At 39.3% G+C, this 22,617-nt stretch overlaps 1 protein-coding gene across 1 annotated transcript; it reads right to left on the reverse strand.

Annotated features, from left to right (window-relative positions):
• Window positions 1-1,622: 1,622 nt before the first annotated feature.
• nhlrc2 (NHL repeat containing 2) lies at window positions 1,623-22,547 on the reverse strand. The gene is made up of 12 exons (XM_085416464.1): window positions 22,248-22,547; window positions 19,821-19,973; window positions 16,297-16,346; window positions 13,852-14,257; window positions 13,088-13,209; window positions 12,846-12,975; window positions 10,674-10,767; window positions 10,129-10,360; window positions 7,556-7,678; window positions 7,061-7,270; window positions 6,624-6,837; window positions 1,623-3,837 (listed from the first exon to the last, which is right to left on the reverse strand). The coding sequence occupies exons 1-12, from the start codon at window positions 22,408-22,410 to the stop codon at window positions 3,575-3,577; spliced, it is 2,160 nt and encodes a 719-aa protein (XP_085272590.1). The 5' UTR covers window positions 22,411-22,547; the 3' UTR covers window positions 1,623-3,574.
• Between the last annotated feature and the right edge of the window lie 70 nt (window positions 22,548-22,617).

The raw sequence follows: 22,617 nt of genomic DNA on the forward strand, positions 1-22,617 counted from the left end.
TCAGCGTTCTGGGATTTCCTTTCCTGGATGATTATATGTTGCTAGGAAAATGGGGGGAAAAGGGAAATAGGTGCAACGATTTATTGAAACATGTGCAAACATAAATGGACAATACAGTAAAATTGTAATTAGAGTTACATATCATAGATAAGAAAATGTAGAATCTGCCCTTTACATTAAATAAGTACATTAGGTCAATTGCTGTCAATAGGAAATGTGCACACCCATAGATCCATGATGAGCGGTTATTGTGGGTGTATCAACCATTATACCAGAATAGATTTTAGATTAGACACCAGCAGAAGATGATAAGCACTGCAGAACATGGCCAATGTTAGAGGCAAAAAAGCAAATGCCATCAAATTTTCTTTCTCAGGAAATTAGAAAGTAGAAACCTCGCCCAGATATTATCTGAGCTGCAGCAATGAGCTGCAGGAAATTTTGCTATATTTGTATTTATTACAGGTATTTTGTTACATTTTGAGTCTGTAATAACTGGCAATGAGTGTTGCATTTAAATCTAGACTTTGACCAGTCAGCAGTGGTTTTAACCTTGGAACTGTCCCGTGGACGCCATTTCTGCCTCTTTCTTATTGTTGAATCATGAACTCTGACCTTAACTGAAGCAAGTGAGGCCTGTATCTCTTTAGATGTTGTTCTGGGTTCTCTTGTGACCTGGATGAGTCGTCGATGCGCTCTACGAGTAGGTTCACCTCTGTTCCAGGTTTTCTCCATGTGTGGATAACGGCTCTCACTGTGGTTCACTGGAGTCCCAAAGTGTTAGAAATGGCTTCATAACCCTTTCCAGACTGATAGAAGTCACCGACTTTGTTTCTCCGCTGTTGCTTTTTGAGATCTTTCAGCTTACTTCACTTGGTTTCTGTTTAATTCATGCTTTCACAAGGGAAGACGATTAGTTTTCACTAGCTTTTATTTCTTAAATAAATGAAATTATCATGTAAAAGCTGTATTTTGTATTTACTCTGGTTATCTTTGTCTTACATTAAACTTAAAAAAACGTGACAAATATGCAAAAAAGAGAAACAGAAAGTAGGAAGGGGCAAATACCTTTTTTCACAGCACTCAGGGTTCAAAGTTATCAAGATTGACTCCAAGCCCATATATTTTACTGCATTCAGTTACTGCAGTTGCATTTTTGTTGCATGCGAAAGCATTTACACAAAATTAAACTGAGCTTGAACCACTCCAATAATTCTTGTTCCAGGACTCGTTAATTGACTAGGAAATACACACAAAACTGTTTTTCTGTAACTTCATTGTAAACACGAGAGACTGCTTCTGTAAGCTGTCTGTTTATAACTATGTTAATGACCAAAACTAGAGTAAAAAAAAAAGAAAGATGGCTCTTTCTTTGTAACAGGAATGAGAAAAATGAACGATATTAACTATGCGTCAAACAGGAGGTCTGCGTATGAGGCCAGCTCAGAAATAAACTGGCATTTTTACATTTTTATGTAACGAGTGTGCTCATTAGTGATGCTTTTGATAGCATCTCATATAAAAGAGCTTCAGCACCAGCTTATTAATGTATTGGTTGGAATTACGCAAAACAAACTGATTCTCAAATACCAGGAAATGAAAAGAACGGCACACAAACCAGACTAGATAAAATAAGTTTTATTAGTTTTTCCTCACTGTGCTGCATATTGAAGTCCAACACGGAGAAGCCAAAGTATTAACAAGGTGCCCCTGAAGACAAAAGCATGCCAAAATGTGTCTGAGAAGTCAGAAATGAAGAAAAAAACAAAATCAAGTGAGAGTTACAAAACAATATCAGGAGCTTAATGCCCACCGACAGCCACCCAAAGGTTATTAGTGCTCATTAAAAAGTGCCAGAGGGATAAGAGAGCCGAGAAAGTACAACAACTGCAGTTCGCTGGAAATAAATAACTTGTGGGAGTTGAAAAAAAGAGAAAGGAAAAACAAAACAATATTGCTTCTAATACGGTTAAAGTGCCATGAATGTACACCATCCATGCAATCCTTTCCAAGGCACTTGGGCTGAGTGAGCCAAACCAAATAAGAGCAGGCTGACGAGCACAATTAGGTTATGAGACATGATGACAGCAACGATAATCAAAACGCTCTCACAACAACTCATAACTTAGTAAACCAATAAAGGCAAAATGACAAAACAACTTCCACATTATCATATCGCATTACACAACGTGATCGAGCGGATCATTATTAGCATTCCTTTCATATAATGTTCCCTTTGTGAAGCTGAGATGAAGTGTATAAATGCTTGATGGAGAGAATTTAATGAGACTTTGGTTTCAGCGTGCGGGAACAGGCGGCAGTCATGTCAGTGTCCTCGGCTGCTTCCCCCTCCTCGAAAACAGGCACTTTACTCATTACTCAAAATAACAGGTGGTTCGGAATCAAAACAGCTTCTGGTGCGCTGTGAATAATCGCAATCGGAAAGCTTTCGGGCTACGAGAGAACAGTGTAAACGGCTTAAGAAGAATCAGTCTGCTGCCACACGTGTAAACAAATGCACGCGGGATGGGAGCTCGATCGGCGGGCACCTTTCCAAGCTGATGTGACCAAACCAACCCCGCGCTGATCTGTGGTAATACAGCATTTAAAGGAGGAAAGTGAAAACGTTTATACCGCGGCGCTGCACAACTTTAACATTATAATGATAACGAGAAATGAGAGTCTCTGCATGGACACGTTCAATAAACCCCCAACTGCATAAAGACTTAAGCGTCACACATCTGTCCTCTCCTGCTAACTACCTCCTCTGCTGGGCTGAGATTAAATGAAAGATATAGATTTTTATCCTAACCTAATAATCCCTATGAAAGCCTTACATAATTCAAATATCCTTTTTTTATGAAGACACTGGCTGGAACTCGATATTAGCATTGAAAAGCTGATTCATATAAAGTCTCCATTTAAAGAAATTCTACTTATTTTATTACTTATCAGCTTATAATAATAATATTCATAATAATAATCACTTCAAATCCTCTTTCCTCAATTAAAGTGAAACTATAAAGCTGAAGTTTTAGTTTTTACTTTGTTTTTAACACCTGAAAGAACTTTAGATTTTCCAGAAGATAAGAGAACGGATGAAAATCCCTTTATTTATCTGCCCATCAATCACACCAGCAGTGCTACGATAAATTAGATATTCATAGTTTCTCATTAAATAACTTTAATAAGTTTCCTTATTCTTTTAGTTTTGATAAACAACTTGGCAAAACCCCCACATATTAGCAATGCAATCTGTCGTCATGAGAGCTCACTACATAAATATAATATATAGTATATCTGCGGGTGTCTATCTGCACTCCTTTAATAGCCGTCGCACACAGTTGAGAACATTACCGAGCTAATGTGTTATATGTGAAGAGACATCCGAGTATCTAAGAAAATCAAGTTCACTCAAATCGCCTTTTTCATCACAGTGAGAGCTCTGTCAGAAACAATCGTTCCTTCCTGCTTTCAGAAGTATGAGCAGGCCACAAGAGCGATTAAGCTGAGGTCTCAACGCAACACAAAGTGTGGACTCGAAGGCTATTTTAACTAAGACATGTAGGCGGCTTCAGAAGGCATGAGTCAACTCCACGATGACCTCTCCCTCTCCAGAACTGGCGTTTATTTGAAGAGGCTGGGAGAATGAAGCCGCTTTCATCATGCAGGCTTTACCTGCTTCCGTACAGTAGTACGCCCACACGGCCAACGTGAGGCTTGGACTGCCGTTTGTTTCCTTCATAACGACTGGAAGTTTGGCTGAGATGCAGAGGGGCTGTGAGAGATCCTTAATGGAACCAGTAAGCACCTGATGGTCTAGCAGCCACTCGTTACCTTTAAAAAAACAAAAAACAAAACAAAACAGGAAGTGATGTCAAAGGACGTCCAACTTTTATGTACAGTGTACATGCCTTGCTGGTAAACTGGTAAACTCAGGCCAGGCATTAACCTCAATGTTACTTTGAGATGAAGCACCCAGTTAAGCATTGTTGCAGCACTCTGCACAGTCTCCCCCAGCGGCTTAGCGCACACTAGCACTGCTCAGGAACCTTTCCAGATACCAGTCTGATTGGTAGTTCTATCTCAACTCTGTAAGGATATGCTTCCAAAGTCTAGGACACTCTCAGAATTCCAGTATTGTGTCCAGAATTGGCCGGGCAAGGACTAATCTGGACTTTGCTTTGGGAAATATGAAGGAGGCCATAAATTTTGGACTTTTCATCATCAGCGTTTCTCTATCATGTCAAAAAGAAAAACAAGACTTTTTTTATACTCGCATACAATCTTTTTCTGGTATAAAGACATATTCAGGTTTAAAAGTGTGGTTAAACTCCTGTATAGTGACAGACAGTGAAGTTTACTTGTCAGGCACACTGAATATTGTGGGCTGTCCACGATGAACCCACAGATCCACTTCAAGAATGACATAAACTAAGCTCAATCCCCGGTTTGGTCACGTGTCCGCCTTAGTTCATCCATGTTTTGAAAGAACAGATGGCTTTGAATGAGAATAGCTGGCTGGCATCTCGATTTATTGCTGAACGTAGTGGGGTGCAGCCAGAGTGCTAGGGCTGACTCAAGCCTGCACAGTAAAACAGTCCCTCTGAAATATTAGGCCAAACTCACATACCCTTACTAAATCAAATAAAGAGTGGTTGAAGACATTCATTTTCTGAAACACAGGGAATATTTTTAGACACAAGTACACATCTGAAGCGACACGACCACTGAAAGATAAATGAAAGTCGAAAAGAATCACCGGAGCGTCAGCGGTGAGAAAATATCACGCCACAGAGACCACAGAACCCAAGCCAGCCGAGATTAATGAAGCTGATGTCTAACGCTGGGTCCCAGGGAAGCCATTTCTAAAAAGCCACTAAAAAAACAATTTAGATCTGGCGTGCACTTCTAAGTTGATCCATTAAAATCCCTGCCTCTGCTCTGATCTGATCAGCATAAGTCTAGACTGGGTATAATGGGACAGCGGGGGATCACATAACATAGCCTGGTAGCTAATTATGTGAACCAAGGCATGTCGTCTTATCGAAATGCTCTAAAAATAGCCTGCCGTTATCGAGGATTTCATGCTGCAGCGCTCAGGATGATGGAAACACTTTTGGTGCAAACGTAATGAACAGACCACAACTGTCACTAACATCACATCACATAAAAATAAAATCAAAAAAAAAAATCACGTATCAATCGATCCTATGGTCAACACTACAATCTGAGAGAATTAGACTAAACCTCTTTAGAATATAAAATCATAAATTAAGCCATCCACGCCTCGTACCTCCTCGCTGGTGGTTTAAAAGAGCTTTGAGTGATTTAAGTATTTGTCTTTGTTTTAGCTGCGAACTATAAATTCCAGGTGTGGGCTGGCAGAGTGAGAATCTGCTTGTTGAACGGTGAAAACGACGTGCAGGCAGGTTAAGCATCCTTCACTTTTTGACAGATCAGAGACCAAAATAAAGTTTTGTAGGAGAGAATTAGAGGCTTCACTCCACAACGCGCTCATTCTAAGCACAGGGAGGACGTTTATGCTGCAGCCCTGACTCTGGTTGGTTACCCTGACGAACAGAGAAATAACTTGAGGAAAAGCATGCATTTTTTTTTTTTCAAACAAGCTGTTATACAAAGCAGCTGCTGTAAGCTGCCTCCTCACTGCTCTGCCACCTAAATCCTTCCACTTCTGGTTCCCAGCAGATATTTGTGAAGTCTTTGCCAAACACTGCTGGGGTTTTAGAATTCAATTAACCTCTCACCTGAACGGGAAAAAAAGTCCAATCAAAGCTTAGGCGCAGCAGATCTGTCAGTCCTCGGGTTTACACACATTACAGTGATGTCTGTAGGCTGCTGCTTTAGTGCTTTTCTTCAGCCAACACGCAACAAAATAATTAACTTGCATTAGTCTGGCCCAGCAACACAATGGAAATACAGCATGTCTGACTAACTAGCTTAGAAATTACAGTAATAATAACAAAAAAAAGGCCTAATTTCTGTGTCACAGCATCATGTAATTTTACCAAATAACTAATACAGTCAATCAGCTTCGAAAGGTTTTTGCTTTAAAGTGAGCTGAAGGTTCTCAATCAAGTCACAGAAGAATTACTAATTTTTTATATGCAGTGGTTAGCACTTTTCCCGCACAGCAAGAAGCTTCCTGGTTCAAATCTCCAGTGATGCTGGGGCCTTTGGTGCTTGCAGTTCGCATGTTTTCCCGGAGCCTGCCTGCGTTTTTCCAGCTTTTTCCCCACAGTCCAAAAACATGCACAACAGGTTAACTGGTGATTCTAAACTGACTGTGGATGTACAGTACTTACTAAAGAAGCATTATATAAATGAGTGTTTATAAGTGCTCTTTAGTTGAAACTGAGAAGTTGAATTTTGTCAACATTATCTCAAAATCAAAAACTTTTCGTGCAAAACTTTACTTAAAATTCCAAGTGTGTCCCTGTGAACATGTGCAGCTGTGTGGCAGAAGCTCATGGATGTAACATCAGTGACAGGATGAGGTGTCAATGATGGTCAAGACATCTTTCATGGGCATGAAGGCTAAACATGCTCAGAACATTTACATGCATGATACTTCATGTAACAGTGACTGAACTTTGTCTCACCCTCTGCTGAGAGTGCCCAGCAGCTGGGCGCCTCTTCAGTGAGTTTGGTCCCTTCTGGAAGTGACAGTGTGACAGACATGATGACAGTCTGGCCCGCAGTCACCGCTACTGGCGGCATTTCTTTCCTGGCAGCTGATTTAGGCAGCGTGGGGGCTTTGGTCGGACCCGAGGGCTTTGTAGGTACCGAGTCTGTGCACTCGCGGGAGATGGGGAGCTGGATAAAAGAAAGATATGGGTGTTTGGATTAAACAAAAGCAAGGAGAAAGCTACCCTAACTTACAGTGTCCTGTCTTTGTCACCTTTAATTCAATCTCTTCTAGCGCAGAAGCTTTTAGGACAGATTAATTACACAAACGTGTACAAAATGTAAAGCACTTTCTCAAGGTTGGAACCACACTTTTCCTAAATACACACACGCACACAGGCAACGCACTCACCAGCGAGACAGTCTTGGAGGTCAGGTCCAGCACTTTGACTTGGTGGTTGTTGGTATCGGCCACGTAAAGCAGTTTTCCGCCGTCACCGACACAGATTCCTCCGGGTTCATTGAAGCAGGATTTGTTAAACTCTGGACCCAGAGTATCTCCAGCATCTCCTGTTCCTGCTAATGTGCTACACTGCTTTGTTTTTGGATCCACCACCTTGATCTGAGGAGAATCACAGGCGCACGCACACACACACACACACACACACACACACACACACACACACACACACACACACACACACACACACACACACACACACACACACACACACACACACACACAAGATGTTGGTTATCAAAAAAAAAATTTCCTTCCTGGAATTCAAAAGGAGTTTTAACCACTTTGGCATGAACTCAGTCACTTCAAGGAACTCATTACAGAACATAAGTGTTAAATTTGCACAGTACATCTTTAAAATGCAGCCTTGTGACAATCATCTGTTACCTTGTGGTTGTAGGAGTCGGCTACATAGAGCAAGTTTTGTTCGGAAGCCCAGGCAACACCGAGAGGATGCTGGAGTTTGGCATCCACCCCTTTCCCGTCCATATCCCCAAAAGCAAAAAGGTTCTGTTTTGAACAATACAAAACACTGGTTAGAGAAAAAAACATATTATCGACTAAAATTACAAAACACCCTTAACTGCATTGAAAACGAGACAGGAAACTGAAGAAAGCCGAAGCCTTTTCTATCTTATGAATGATGAATTTTATACATAAAAAGATTAAGACTGTGAGATAAATCATTTTAGTTTTTTGTGTGTGCCATGATTCATTTGAAACTAGCATGACCAAACAGATAATCCCATCAACAACCAATTTGTAAGAAGCTGTGATAACATTTCGATAAATTGGTTATAATTTTGTATCAGCTCTGTAAATAACAACAGCAACAGAAAAGGACCATGATAACAATCTTCAAAGTCTCATGATTCTCCTGGCTCGCTGACTAAACAGCTACAAGGTGTTTACAACAACAAATCCTTGGAAATGTAAAATCCACTGAGTGAAAGCCAATAGGTTTAAATCCATTATCTAACTGCACAAGTGTGAGCTTGAAACATCTCAGCAACCCAACCAGACTTCAGCTGAAGAACGAGGTAAACAGAATTTGGTCGAGTTCAAAAAGGAGCTGGAGGACCTGGAGCATGCTCGTAGATGTTCTCAACATTAAAGGAATTCACCTCCCAGACTTGAGAATTTGCAATGCAGACAACCTAGACTGAAATGGGGAAAAAACGCAATCTTCAGTCACTGGTAATTAAACTAGCTAGATCCAGCTACGTGCAGCTTCATCCTCTACCCCCTGAAAATGGAAATCAGTATTTTGTTGCATGTGGCAAGACGACAGTAATCAGAAGAATGGTTGCCAAGGATGCAGAATTATTCTCGAGTGTGAATAAAGTGCTTTAAATGCTCAACTACAGTAGAAAAGTGTTACATAAGAAACAGTCCATTTACTATCAAAGACATGAAGTCAGCCGCCACATCAGAAGCAGTGCAAAAAAGATGCTGAATCTAAAATCATACGTTTTTTGATTTGGAAAATATGGAAAATAGGATGGAAAATAAAAGTCTAGCTTTTATTTTTATTTTAGTTAACTAAAATGTTTTTTCATCTCTACTTTCAGTTTAGTGTTAGCTAACTGTAATAACCTTACACTGGACTGCTTTGGGAAATGTCAAGGTGGGCATATATTTTGGACTTTTAACCATTTTTTCACCCGTTTTACAGCTTTTTCTACTGATAAACACCCCTCCCATGGCCATTCATACTACACCAAAGTAATAAAATAATAGAAAAACAGTTGTTCCCGTTTTCCCACCATCTACTGTAGAAATGTATGTATTTTTTCACAACAGATCCACAGTAAAAAAAAAAGAACATTTTAAGAGTTGCACTGACAGATTTCTTTCACATACTACATCAGTGTTTCTCTCTCATGTAAAAAAACAAAAAAAAAAACAACAACACTGTTTTTTGTCATACTGTCTGTTATTATATTAAGATATCTCCAGGATTAAAGGTGCAGTTAAATCTCTGCACGGTGACTTACTCTTTATGTGTCCACAGTGTAAAATGAGTCTGACATCTCTGCTTTAGCTCAATTTGACAACTGATATTACTGTAAAAGTGCAAACATGAGAGGACGCCACCTCAGCTTCAATACTGTTTGGCTGTTCTAGATCAACTCCTTAAACATCTGTGGGCAGCTAATAGTTTCTCCCGGCTCTTCACCATGTTAAATAAACTGTATATGACTCTCTAGTTAATTACTTCCTGCTCTCATGGGGACTTACAAGCTTGTGACTTTCCAAAAATACACCAGTGCGGCAAGACAAAGAAACTACAGCAGAGCTGCTGTAAGGGCATGAAGGTATGCACCAACATTGTTTTTCCTTTAGCAACAAACAAGAGGGTCTGTGTTTACTTGTTTCTCTTTAAAGGAAAAAAAAAACCATATTTTTATGCATACAAAAATAGCCCTAAACTCTGCGTGAGTGCCTAACAATGATTCATATTTGTGCAACATTTTTCTTCATAATTGTCCTAATGTTTTGTGTGGCTGGAAATGTGGCAGACTAATGTGCAGGTTTCACACTGTGTGTTTTGCGTTGATGTATGGTGACAGAGCCAAGCACAGGACACATCATCATTGAAAGTGCCGCACAAGGTTATTCTGCTCCTACAGTCTGCTTCGGAAATGGACTTTTAATTTGTCTCCACAAGTTCATCTGCGCTGGCTTTTTCTTTCTATAAGAAGTTCACCTTTTAAAGTAGCAATAAAAATGGACAATATGGCAAACAACAAGTTGATAAATTATGTGCACTATATCATGCTGGTCTGTGAAACTTCATTAAGAGATGCTGTAACTGTTTGTTTCAAACCACATGAGCATTATAACTGGAAATAAGGATACTTGAAAAGGTATCTAGCAGAGGGAAGATGATGATGAATGGTAAATAAAGCTTTTTTTACACTATTAATTCATTCTTCCCCCATTTACTGTACACCCACCAGTGGGTCTCTCTCTCCTCCGACCAGCAACTTGACGGCTCCATCCTTCAGCGCCAGCGTTCGGATGGTGCTGCTTTCGCTATCAGCCACATACATGCAGCTCCAGGGCTCCTCTGGGGCTAAAGCCAGGCCTGAAGGCTGGGCAAAGCCTGCCTTGTGAGGGTAGGCGTTGTTCCGGTTCTCTTCGTTGCCGCTGCCCGCCCATCGCACACAAATCCCTGCCTTGGACTCGCTGTTCAAATGGCAAGACAATGTCATTAAATACTAGAATGCACTTCCTGATGGACAGAGTTCCAAAAAGGAGAAAATCTGTTTGTTTTTTGTTTTTTTTAATAAAAACAAGACTGAGATTTTATCTCCTGTTTATTTGCAGTAATTAAAAAAGATTATTACATAATGTGACCTCCTGTGAAACTTCCGACCACGGAAGACACACAAGAAGAGGAATCCATTTTCACAGTTTTAAAAGGAGAATTACAACCATGTCATTATATTATCAGAATATGTTTCGAAGCGGCCATGGCAGTCATGTACTGGTCTCTCACCTTCCTTTGGGCAGTTTTCCATCAGCTAGGAACAAAGCCCAGATCTGGTGAGTCCCTGCCATGGCTATCCACAGCACGTTGTCTTCATCGCCGCCTACACATGAAAATAAAACGCAAAAAAACCCCACAGGATAAATATGGGAGCAGGAACTGGTGTCAGTGCTCTTGGCCATCTACCAGTCAGCCTCAGTATCATTCAACAACTACTGTGATATTTGTCCTTCGTTGTTGAGCTATGTTCTTGAGGTGTGTTTGGGACTACAGTCTGCTCAAACACAAGGACAAAATGTGTTTTTTTCAAAGTAAAAGTAAGAAATAGATTTTTTTTTTTCCAGGCAGCAAAATTATTTTTGCAAACTCCCCCTCTCCCGATCTGCTGATTGCTCAGCGTCAGAACTGAGTCAAAATATGGAGCCGTGCAGGTTTAAGACACACAGCAGCCTCTCTGACAAAGGCCATATGCACTCAGCAGATACAATACTGCCACTGTGATGAACGCACAAGCCTTACAGACATGCACGATCTCTGTTGTATTTTTAATGCGGGGCAAAGTTCAGCCTTTCTTGATCAAAACGGGTGGACTGTCAGGGATACATACTTGACTCAAAGCCAGTCTAGCACTTTATAGTTCAAAAGGTGTGGGATCCTCTTGATTTGGTTGAATAATTTATTCATCCACATCTTGAATAAATCATGAATATGTGGATGTGTGTTTGGACGTTCTCTCAGAAGACAATGTCAGGGTACATCCATACTAATAAGAGTTTTTTTTTTTTTTTTAAACACTCACTGTTTAAACCATACGGGTGGTGTTTAAGGAGAGATTTAGTCAGAACAGGCAGAACCTGAAAACATCTTTGCTTTCTGACTGGGTCAATGAAGCCAAAATATTAAACACACACATTTACTTAATTTCATCTTTTGAATATGCCTCTCCCATGTAATTGATAACGCTCTTCATATCACTCTGGGTTGATGTATTTGCTTTTCCATGAGTCCCAATCTGTTTTCTGCTGCCATGAACACCTTCTGTGTGTTGCTTTGAGTAACAGTTCCCTATCTTTCTAGGTCCAAGCAAAGAAATCTTTGTTTTATTTTTGCTTCCTTCATAGTATTTTCTTCAAGCACCCAGCCCTTCACTTCCTGTTTACCATGGTAAATGCATACCTTTCCCAGGGATGTTAGCACAGACAGAGAGTACTTGCAAAATTGAGCCATTTGGTACTTATAGAAGTGCCGAATGGCTCATTTTTATGGAAATTATTTTAATATTAAAAGACTGCTTTAAATTTTAAATGTATTAGTCAGGGTGTACTGAAGTTAAAGGTTCTGAGACCAGCTTAAAACCAGCTGGCTGTGGCGTAAATCAACCTGAGGCAAAAAATTTACTGCGGTAGCCCTGAAATCTTCTATGCTTAACACTTTCAATTAAGAAGATTTGTATAAATCACACAAACACATACCTCTACATTATGAATCGTTGAGAACAGCGCTTGCCAGAGGCAAAATAAACACCTCTGTCCAGACATACAGTTTCATTCTTTGTTTCTTTTACTGAAGGACACAATTTATGGGGACAGTTTCCTTCAAATGCAACCGCAAGATCTTACAAGAGGTGTTTAATGTTCAAGAAAAAAATAATTAATTAAATCAGTCTGCTGGTAACAAAGTAACAAACAAAGTAACAAATTTAGTTTGTCACATTTTTAAATCACAAGGAGAGCAAATAGATAAACAAACTGACTTGTATTTTTCTCCTAGGGTGAAGAAAAATAGATAATCAATGTGGAATAACAAGTGTATATGAGAGTCTGAGCTGACTGATTATTAATCTAAATTCCACATTAATGACGCTTCATGACAACAAGATATTCACCAAAATGAGTTTAAAAGAAAAAAGATTCCCACTTGAATTTAAAAATAAAAGTATTGTATGAAATTAATAAGCTATTAATAATCAAGTGTATAAATAAATGCTCAAGAGAAAATAATTAAAAGGCAGGGATAAGGAGGATTTGATGTTTTAAGGAGAAATAGAAGTTTTATATTACATTGTATAAGTGTAAACGAATGTGTCATCTAGTGTATTTGTGCCCTGAATACTAAAAGCTTGTTTTGAAGGTGAATCTTCTAAGACTCATACAAGGCAGAAAGGCAATTAAAGTTCCTCACTGGCAGTGCCAAGCATCACATCCCAAGGAGAGCTGATTGGCTGCTGTGGTCCCATAGCCCCGCCCTCTTTGTCTGTCCCTTGAGTGCCTACTCCAGCCAGAGTGCTGACTTTTCCCTCTAACAGGTCGATCTACAAACAGATGCAGACACAGATGGTTTATTATTATTATTTATTATGGTTGATAAATATCAACAAAGACTTGAAAAAAAATACTTTTTAAAACTAAAATTATTAAGACAACCTTTCGAATCAAGTGGTTTTCCGTGTCAGCCACGTATACAGTGTCCCCTTTAATGGCCACACCCTGAGGGGAGTTAAAGGAAGCTTCAGACACGTCGCCATCTTTTCTCCCGCTTTCAGGCCCTGTGACAAAAGGAAAAACCCAGCACTGATTAAAGCTTTCGATCACTTAAAGGTAATAATAAGCTCCAAATATTTATTTTTCATAATAAAATTCAGACATGTCAATATTAAATTTTTAAAAAAAATGAATCAGAGTGGAATAATTATTTTTATTCATGACTATTCGTATGACAATTATTGCTATTTAGTCTCAGCAAAGAAGGAAGTTTCTTCTTTGCTGAAACTAAATAGGAGAAAACTTCAGAATCACGTCACGCTCTGCAGCTCGGCAAACCTTTCTTATGCGTGCACAGAGCTGATGTCAACAACACAAAAATAAAACCAATCCTCAATTTTCTCTCCTCATTTGTCCACTCTAGGTCAGTGCCAGTTCCCAGCATGTACAAGTCCCTGCTGCTGCCAACCTCTCTGCTGGTCTGGGGACATCAGCCTAACTGCCATGTGGCTCCTCTGAGGGTTGTTGAGGCAGTTGCATAATGCTAAAATGTCATCATTGGCTAAATATTGCTGTTGAACTTTTACAGATCTCACTTATTACAACACAATAGTTTTTGTATTTAATGGCCATCTAAATTGGAGCTCGTTACATCATGCCCATTTGTTGTTGTTGTTTTAAAAATGCATTGGTGTGAAGTCTCTTACCTCCTATGACATGTAGCAGGTCTCCAGTAGAAGACACCACCAGTATTCTGTGATGTCCTGTGTCTGCTATGACAAGCCTTTTAGTACTGTTGTCTATAGCCACCTTTCCAGGAAAAGAAAGGATGCTGGGTGGCAGGGCGTCTTTGTACAGCTTGATTCCCACTGTGTGAGCCTTGAGCAGACCACGCACCCCATAATAACGCAGAGCGCAGTCAGTGAAAAGCATCAGCCTGTCACGGTGGCCCTCACCCACCAGGGAGAAGAGCAAGTTGCCACGTGGTCCAAGTAGGACCAGCGTGGGCCAGCAGGAGATCTCCAGTTCATGCCAGAGACTCGCCTCGCTGTCGTTTACCACGGGGTGGCAGATGTCGTAGCGGAGCACAGCGCTTCGGATGTTGTCCAGGACCTTTGAGAACATGTGCAAAAATGGTGATGAGTTCAAGTGTTGTCCTTCAATAAGGCTCCACCTGAATTTATCAAAAAGTTCAGAAACTTTTCCAAGTCTTTTAGAAAAGTCTGCATGTAGCAAAAACGTTACAAAGCTCTTACTTAGTGATTTAACTATCCCCCCAAATTACAGGAGCACAAAATACTGGTATTCAGGACAGCCCTTTTATAAGTAAAGCTTTTGCTGTTAAGTTGAAAGTCATCTTTTAAAAGACTAACTGCCCTTTACAATGATTTTAAACAACACACAGGTTGACACATTTTGTATCAAAACACCCAGATTTTTAAACGAGTGAAATGCTGAAACATGACGTACATCATTTTTTGAAGATTAAAGGTTTAATTGTAAAGAAGCTCTGGATTTCCACTTTTAGTTTAAGCTTTGGATTTCATCTACATTTTTAGTTAAGCAGGGTAAACCAACATAAAGATCTATTCATGAAAAGCACATAATTTCAAAGATTAGAAAAGTGGGAAAATCTGCAAGAGACATTTCAAAAACATCGGGCACATCCAGTGGAGCAATATGGAATGTCCTGAAAGAGACGGAAACCACCGAAGTACTGACCAACAGGCATTTAAACAGGCATCCAAGGAAAACAGGGGCAACTGATGACAGAGACAAATGGTGAGAACAGTAAAGAAAAAAATAAATAAAATAAAAGTGCATAACATTATGAACAACCGCCAAAGAAAAGTGGCGAAGATTAACAATATAGAGGTCTTACTGCAAAACACAAACTGCTTATTAGCTGTAATAAAAAACTGGCAAAAATGTGCAGAGAAGAGTCAGTTGGAGACAGTTTGGGACCAAAGGCTTCTGGACTTACGAAACAGCGATTTCAACTGTGAAAGTGCTTGAAAGTATGAAGAAAGAAGGCATCTGTTCATGATCCTAAACAATAAAAGCTCATCTGTGCAGCATGGTTGAGGTTGTTTCATGCCCTGGGTTTACATGGCCGCTAATGGAACAAGCTAACACATTTTTATCGAGAATCTCCTGATGATCACGATGGTAGTAACAGAGTAATTGCCTACATCTACAGAAACACTTTGTCTTCTGACTTACGAAGAAATGCATCCATACATTTGGCCACATTATCGACGGGAGATTATTTAGGGTTTTGGAGTCAAAAATCCAAATTTGAATCCATATGAAAATACATTTTACCTCCTGAAGAGAAGACTGAAGAAGCAAAACCCCACAGACCAATAAAGAAACAAGAAATATGATGCAATTGCATATTGATGCATATTGATGCAGTTATTGCAAACATGGATGCAGTAATCAAATATGAAATATTTTGGCTTTAAGTTACTTGCAAAGATTGCAACACTTTAACTGGGAGGTTTAATACAATGATACCATTATACCATTACCAACTTATTACTGTGATATTACCCATTTATTACAAACTATAACAGGGTACAGAGCCCATCTATGGAGAGCAAATTACATATACAGTTTTTCTGCATCAGAACGCTACAAATGACTTTCCACGAGCTTAGATATCATTGTAAACCATATAATATCCAGATATTTTGTTGTTTTAATTTGTAAAACTTTGCCTGCCTGTTTGTTTTTGATAAAAAGTAGGGTAAGTACTATGCATATGAAGCATAATTTATTTCCTCACAGTTGGAGAGTACAGATTATTCCCCTGCCAAGTTGGCAAAAGATTTCATTAAAAAAAACAAACAAAAGGGAGCCAATAGCAGAATATTAAGAGGAATATCTGAAGAACAGAGTTTCTGGTCCGGGATTGATAAAGAAAGTAAGTTCTTGCAATTTTTATATGCTGCCAAAATCTTATTCTCCTGTTTGTATACAGGTATAAAACTTCAAATTAACACCCTGGCTCCTACAGCCCTCTTTTTACTTGGAGTAATTTAAACAAAGTATAAATTCATCGGTATACATGTAGATACTTCTGAAGTATTAAAGAAAAAAAAAAGCAAAAGTTTCCCCTAAAAGTTTCCAAAAAACCCAAAACATACCTTTTCATTGGGGAATTTGGCAGAGTGCACACCAACAATAACCAACCCATCTGAAAAAGAGATTAAACAGCGAACAGTGAGCGTTTAGGCAGAAAGGTGTTGCATAAGACACACATGTCACAAACGTACATGCAAAGATGCACTAAGCACAATGATTTTTCCACTGTAAAATTTAAGAGACCTTCTATGTAAACCAACCAACCCTCAAGCATAACACATTGCAGGTTTAAGTGAGGTTTCTGGAAAAGCCATTTCTCAGTAATCATCAGAGATAAGTAAACACTATGCTTATTATACAGCTAAAGACAGAAAGTGGTTATAATTTGTGACTTTGTACAAGGGCTGCAGACTTTCAAATGTTATGCAACTGAATTGCCTAGAACTATGAATGTAACAGGCTGGTGATGTTATTTTAAACACATGCTTTTGTGGCACTAAAACTCTCCAAAGAGTCCACAGATAGCAGATATCTTGATTAGTTTCCTTCCTTCCTTACAATCATTATAAAACTCTCTATCGAAACAGTCACTTTTGTACTTCTGTCATTCCTTAAATCAAAAACTCGACAATACGCTGGGTAAACAGAGCCCGAGCGGAGCGGCAGAAAAGTCAAAGCTACCTTGTCGCTCTGAAAATGCTTTATTCACAGGGAATCGAGCGTGATCACAGATTTTAAAAAATAAAAAAGATTTCTAACAAGTTTGATTTTGTGCAGTTTCTACTATTTACAATTTGATTGCATGCAACTGTACACAGAGCAAAACAACTTTCTAAATGGAAAAAAAGACTTGTTTTCATTAATAGAGTTACACAAGAAACAGCAAAAGAGCAACTTTCAGTGACAAGGCACTTTCAAAACACTACACACTATTTATTTAAAAAGGCGTGAATCCCATGTTTAATTTCATTATAAGGCACTGATTTGAGGGAACTAAAAGCTACAGCAAGTTTTCTGATATCTTGTTCCAGATATATGGAGCATAAAACTCTATGTGGCTTTTTCACTTTAGATTTTAATCCCAGGGACAGCCCTGAGCTGTTCAGGGCTTTAATAACCAACAAATTACAAAGCATCTAAAAACTATACAGTTGCATTAGTTCATATTTTTTAACACACACACACAAAAAAAACGCATTTCATAAATGAACCCCACCAACGCTCAAACTCGACACGGTCTGCAGCGGATTTCGTCACCCGCGGCCTCTGCCAAGCAGCGTAGCGCCGGCACAGATTGCAGTGACGATGGGTGGGTCGGGGTGGACTGTGGAGTGACTGGACAGGGTGGCTCCCACACCTCAGTGACAACAGCAGCAAACAGAATGTACCCATAGCGGTGCCAGAGATAAGGCAAGTACGATAATGTGTGGTGGCACTGCAGTCTGCGTGTGTGTGTCTTTTATGTAATGTTCAACTCACAAATGAATTTCAAGTGGCACATCTTCCTCAGATGATACAACATTTGAATGTAAATAAATGTAATGCCTGTTTGTCATCATACAAGTTTGATTATATTTTCAGTGATATCTTTTATGCACTTTCTCATTAGGTCCATGAATCTATTATTTATTGTATGCAGCACTTTGTCTGCACTCCCCTGTAGTTTGTACCTATAACAAGAAAAAAAGAGCTAATTTAATCCTTTTTAAGACCTCTCAAGACTTATAGATAGCCTGTTTAAAGGGCCATTAAAATGCCAGAGATTATGCTTTACATGGAGTTGCTATATATAACTGTTCTCAAACATTATTGCAGCCCTGAACATTTCTAGATATTACTTCAGAGCTGCATGTGAGAATGTAAGGCCATCAGTCATGATTTTAATGCATTTGGGAATTGTGAATGCATAAGTACAAAACAATAAACTACAGAGGGGCAGATGTATGCTGTACCTATGCTTACTTAAACTGAGTCTTGAAAGTATTTTTAGCTACTGTCGCTTCACAGCTGAGATAAGGGTCTACATGCCTAAGGAAAAGAAGCAGTTTCCCTGCTCCAACGAATATGGCCCTGAGATGCTGCTCCACAACACATGACCACAGGACCAATTTAAATCGTGTACCTCCACTGAGGCCCAGTGCAGCTGAAGTGTGACTTTAAGAATACACTATAAATTCCTGCAGTGCTTTACTTGATCTTCCACCCATTCAACAGTAACCAAATAACGAGCAAATTCTATACTTTAAACTGTCCTGTAGCAAGTCAAAGCTAATGGTATAAGCATTTTTTAACCATATTGTTTTTACACACTAAAGACAATGAAACTGAATTATCCTGTATGATGCTGAGCACCATGTGATCTGCCAGTGCCCAATGAGAAACTCACTGCAATGAAAAAATGCAGTTTCTCCAGAATCTATGAGATAATGTCAAGAAATTATACTGTAAGTGACAACATCCATCAATGAAGTGTGTTATGAAAACACACCCAGGTCATCACCTGCTTACACCTTTGCCTTTGGGGGAAGAGATACCGCACCATCAAAACCTGCATAAAGAGACTAAAAAGCAGCTTCTTCCCCGAGGCTGTGGCATCCATTATATGTCGCAGCCATTAGACGATATTGTTATTGTTGATAAATCTCAACCCTAAACCAGTGTAAGTTTTCTAATCTGAGCTTAATAATAAGCTACTGCAAACTCTGAATACACATAACTGAGTCATTGGACTTCATGCAGGAGGGCAGTGGTTAGCACTGTTGCCTGACAGGGTGTTTCCTGGCTTTAGCCCAATACCAAGTGGGATCGCCTCTAGCCTCAATGACCCTAAGCTGGATAAGCAGTTAAGAAAATAAATGGATGGGTGGATGAGTGAATTATTGACCCACACAGGGCACATCATTAATAGACATTCCCATAATTATTTAAAAAAAAAAAAAGATGTTTAATTATGTTTGGCAACAGGCCCCCGACAAAAGCACAATCTTTTCTGGTTTGAGAACAGTGCTAAAAACCAGCCCCAAATATTTTTGATTTAAATCTTCACTGGGTATGACAGAGCTTGAGGTTGAGTGCCACTGGAGGGAACCACTCATTGTTGCTTTCATTCTTGACGTTTATCATTTCGTTTCAATCTGCCATCGCCTGTCACAGATACAAGCCATTTCACTCACAAACATGATGTTCTTGATAAGGCAGGTTAGGGTTGAAATTCACACGAACTATCTGACTTTAGCCTTTTTTCTTTAGCAATGTGCTGAAATAGATTTACTTGGGAACATCATGCACAAGAACGCACGTCAGATATATTTCCTATCAAACAGGCAAAAGACAAACACGTGAATGAGGAAAGATGGATAAAACATGCTTTTCCAGGATGGCAGATGGATAGATGGAAAAAAATGAATGAATATCAAGCAAAGCATTACGCAGCATTACGTTATATTTAATGTGGACAGCAAGGAAAGCGATGAGCAGGGTTTGTTTTTTTTAAACAATACACAGTTTTTCTACTTTAGGATTTTCCTGGAGCTGATTAAATTAGCTGTATGGAAAGTACCTCGTAGTTAGTAGAGTATGTGCAAACCTTTTACAGAGTGTCTCTTCTCTAGTTGATGCAGGTCAGGAAGGATGTGGATGCAGTTGATGCAGCAGTAAGTGAAGAAATCCAGCAGCACCACTTTACCAGCCAGTTCCTTGTTTAAAGAGAGAGGCCCCTCCGTGTTCAGCCACTCTAAGCCTGGAGCAAATCACAGAGTGGAAAATGATGTTGTCATCTTTTTAATCATGTTTAGTCACGGTGTAGGCAAATGCTTTACACTACCATCCTAGAAGGGCTATGGATATAGTAACAAAACACCTAAAAGGCATATCTGTGGTTGGGCCTGACACAGCGTTTGTGTCACATGGGAGAAAAAGTTGGATAGTTTGATCGATCAAAGCAGTGACTTGAAAGTTCTCGTGGCCCAAGTGTTATGTTAAATACCATAAAAAGTGTTTTTGTTGTAGATTTAGATCAGCTTGTTTCACACTTCTTTCATGTGCACTCTAAATTGTGCCTGATAGCATTTGTCACGCTTAACTCGTGCACATTTGATAAGTTTACTGTCACACTTTACAGCATGGTGACTATCAAAATCCAGTACAGAGTGAAAGAGTAATACCCCTACCTAAATTTTCCATTGATAATCTTCTCAAGACTTAACCTTTCAAAGAAATGTACGAAAGAAGAAGAACAAAACAAATCACATTGATTCATAATCATATCAGCCAATGGGGTACCTATGTATAGATGTGTGCTTTTTTAGTGATGAATCTAGTTAACATTTATTATCTTTCAGTGTTTAGCCCCAAAGGGTTTTTTTGGCTACACAAATCTCCACTTCATCTCCTTTTTTAGATCTCTTAAGTGCACTTCCACACGGTGTTTTGCAAAAAAGCTTCATGACACCTTGTTCTTGTTGATGAGATAATTCTTTAGAACTCCAACAGTATGTTTGAATTGTTGCTGCAGAATGAATTTGGGACCGATCATATGCCTCGCTGTTGGTATGCTGCAGCAGATAAGAATCTACCCCCCCAAAAAGAAACAAACAAAAAAACAAAACAAAACAAAAAAATCACATGCATAAAAGATTAGCACAGTACGGAGCAGCTTAAAGGCTCCTTTTCTTCTTTATCTCTGACTGCGTAGAACAGAGTTCAATTAGATAAATTTAGATGAATTCTGAATTAAGAAAAAAAAAAGAAGCACGTGTTGTGGGGACCTTGTTATGTTCACATTGAGCCTTGTGTGACTCTAGCATTTGATGTTCTAACAGTAGATCACCACCTACTGGTGTGGTGAAATATTGTCAATATGCTGCATCCCTCAGCAGCAGACCCAAGTTTCCCACAACTAAACTTTAATTACATTAGCAATTAATTGGGGGGCAATATATACAATATTTAGTTAAATGCATTTGTTTTATTTTTTGTTTAGAATAGAATAGAATAGGATTTGATTGTTTTTATATTCTTATGCATATAAAAGACAAGTGGATGCTGTTCCGACTATTAAAACCAAGGAACCCTGCATGTTCAGTGGCTAACAACTTATGCCCAACAACTTATCCACTTATGTAAACTAGGGCTAATCAGATTGCAAAACATTGACTCAATATGTGAGATGGTGGTAAAGCTCAAAAAGATTTTTAGCTTTCTGACCATTCAAGTACAGAAAAGATCAGATGCACTCCATCTTGTGGATCTAGAGAAAGCATATGACAGGGTGCCAACACAGGAACTATGGTGCCACATGAGAAAGTGAAGAGTGACAGAGAAGTTTGTGAGGGTGGCGCAGGGTACGTCTAAGAACAGTGTGCAGCAGTTGAGATATATAGGTTAAAGTTTCATCAGGGATTGGCTCAGAGCCCCTTCTTGTTTACAGTGGTGATGGATAGGTTAACAGATGAGGTCAGGCATGGACTATGATACTTGCAGACGACACTGTAATCTATAAGGTGTCGAGATAGTGAAGGTGGATGAGTTTAAATACTTTGGGACAACCATCCAAAACAGCGGACAGTGCACAAGAGTGGTAAAGAAGATAGGGTGGAGACGAGTGACTCGGGTGATTTGTGACAGAAGGATAATAGCAAGAATGAAAAGGAAGGTTTACCAGATACTAGTGAGCCCTACTGTGAAGTACTGCATTGACAAATTGACATATTTTACATATTATTAAATTACATGAATGTCTGTAATTTTTCTTCCTCTTCCGGAATAGATAAGGTAGCTAGCTAATTAATTGACAGACTATGAAGAACTTGTGTTTAAGGGTTACAAGGCGTGTGGTGCTGTAACGTTAGCTTTTAAAAGGAAAGAGAGCTCTTCCTAAGTAGACTGCAATTGTCCAACATTCTTAATGTATATATGAATGAACATGCCGAGTCCTGTAGTGACGAGCAGAGTTGGCAAACTCAAGTCAAACTGCTACGAAAGAGAGGCGAAGTGTTTAAGCTAAAGCTCTAACCTGTCTGGAAATCGGGTATCTTCAGGTCCTCTCTCTCGTCTAACTTTTTTAGATATTGTTGAACGAGATCTTCTTTTTCTTGCTGTGTTGCAGCGTCATCTAAGGCGTTATCCAGCTGACTTTGGACAGGAAACAGTGTAGAGACGCTGCACCGGGACGCCATGTTTCAAGCAACAACCAGCTAGCTCGGTAAAGCAGCGAGGAGATTCATACCGCGGATTTCGACACAATAGCAAAAAATGTTATCGACTATAAGGGTTCTAAAAGAGTTTCAGTTTCAATTATCCGAATTAAATACCCTCTAAAATAGGGTTCTTATTTTTTTCAGCCTTCAAATCAAACAATTGGCTAAATTAATCGTTTAAAACGT

Source organism: Rhamphochromis longiceps, linkage group LG8 (assembly GCF_057381845.1).
Source record: "Rhamphochromis longiceps isolate RC_006_pf linkage group LG8, R_longiceps_female_GT1.1, whole genome shotgun sequence".
Lineage (NCBI taxonomy): Eukaryota > Metazoa > Chordata > Actinopteri > Cichliformes > Cichlidae > Rhamphochromis > Rhamphochromis longiceps.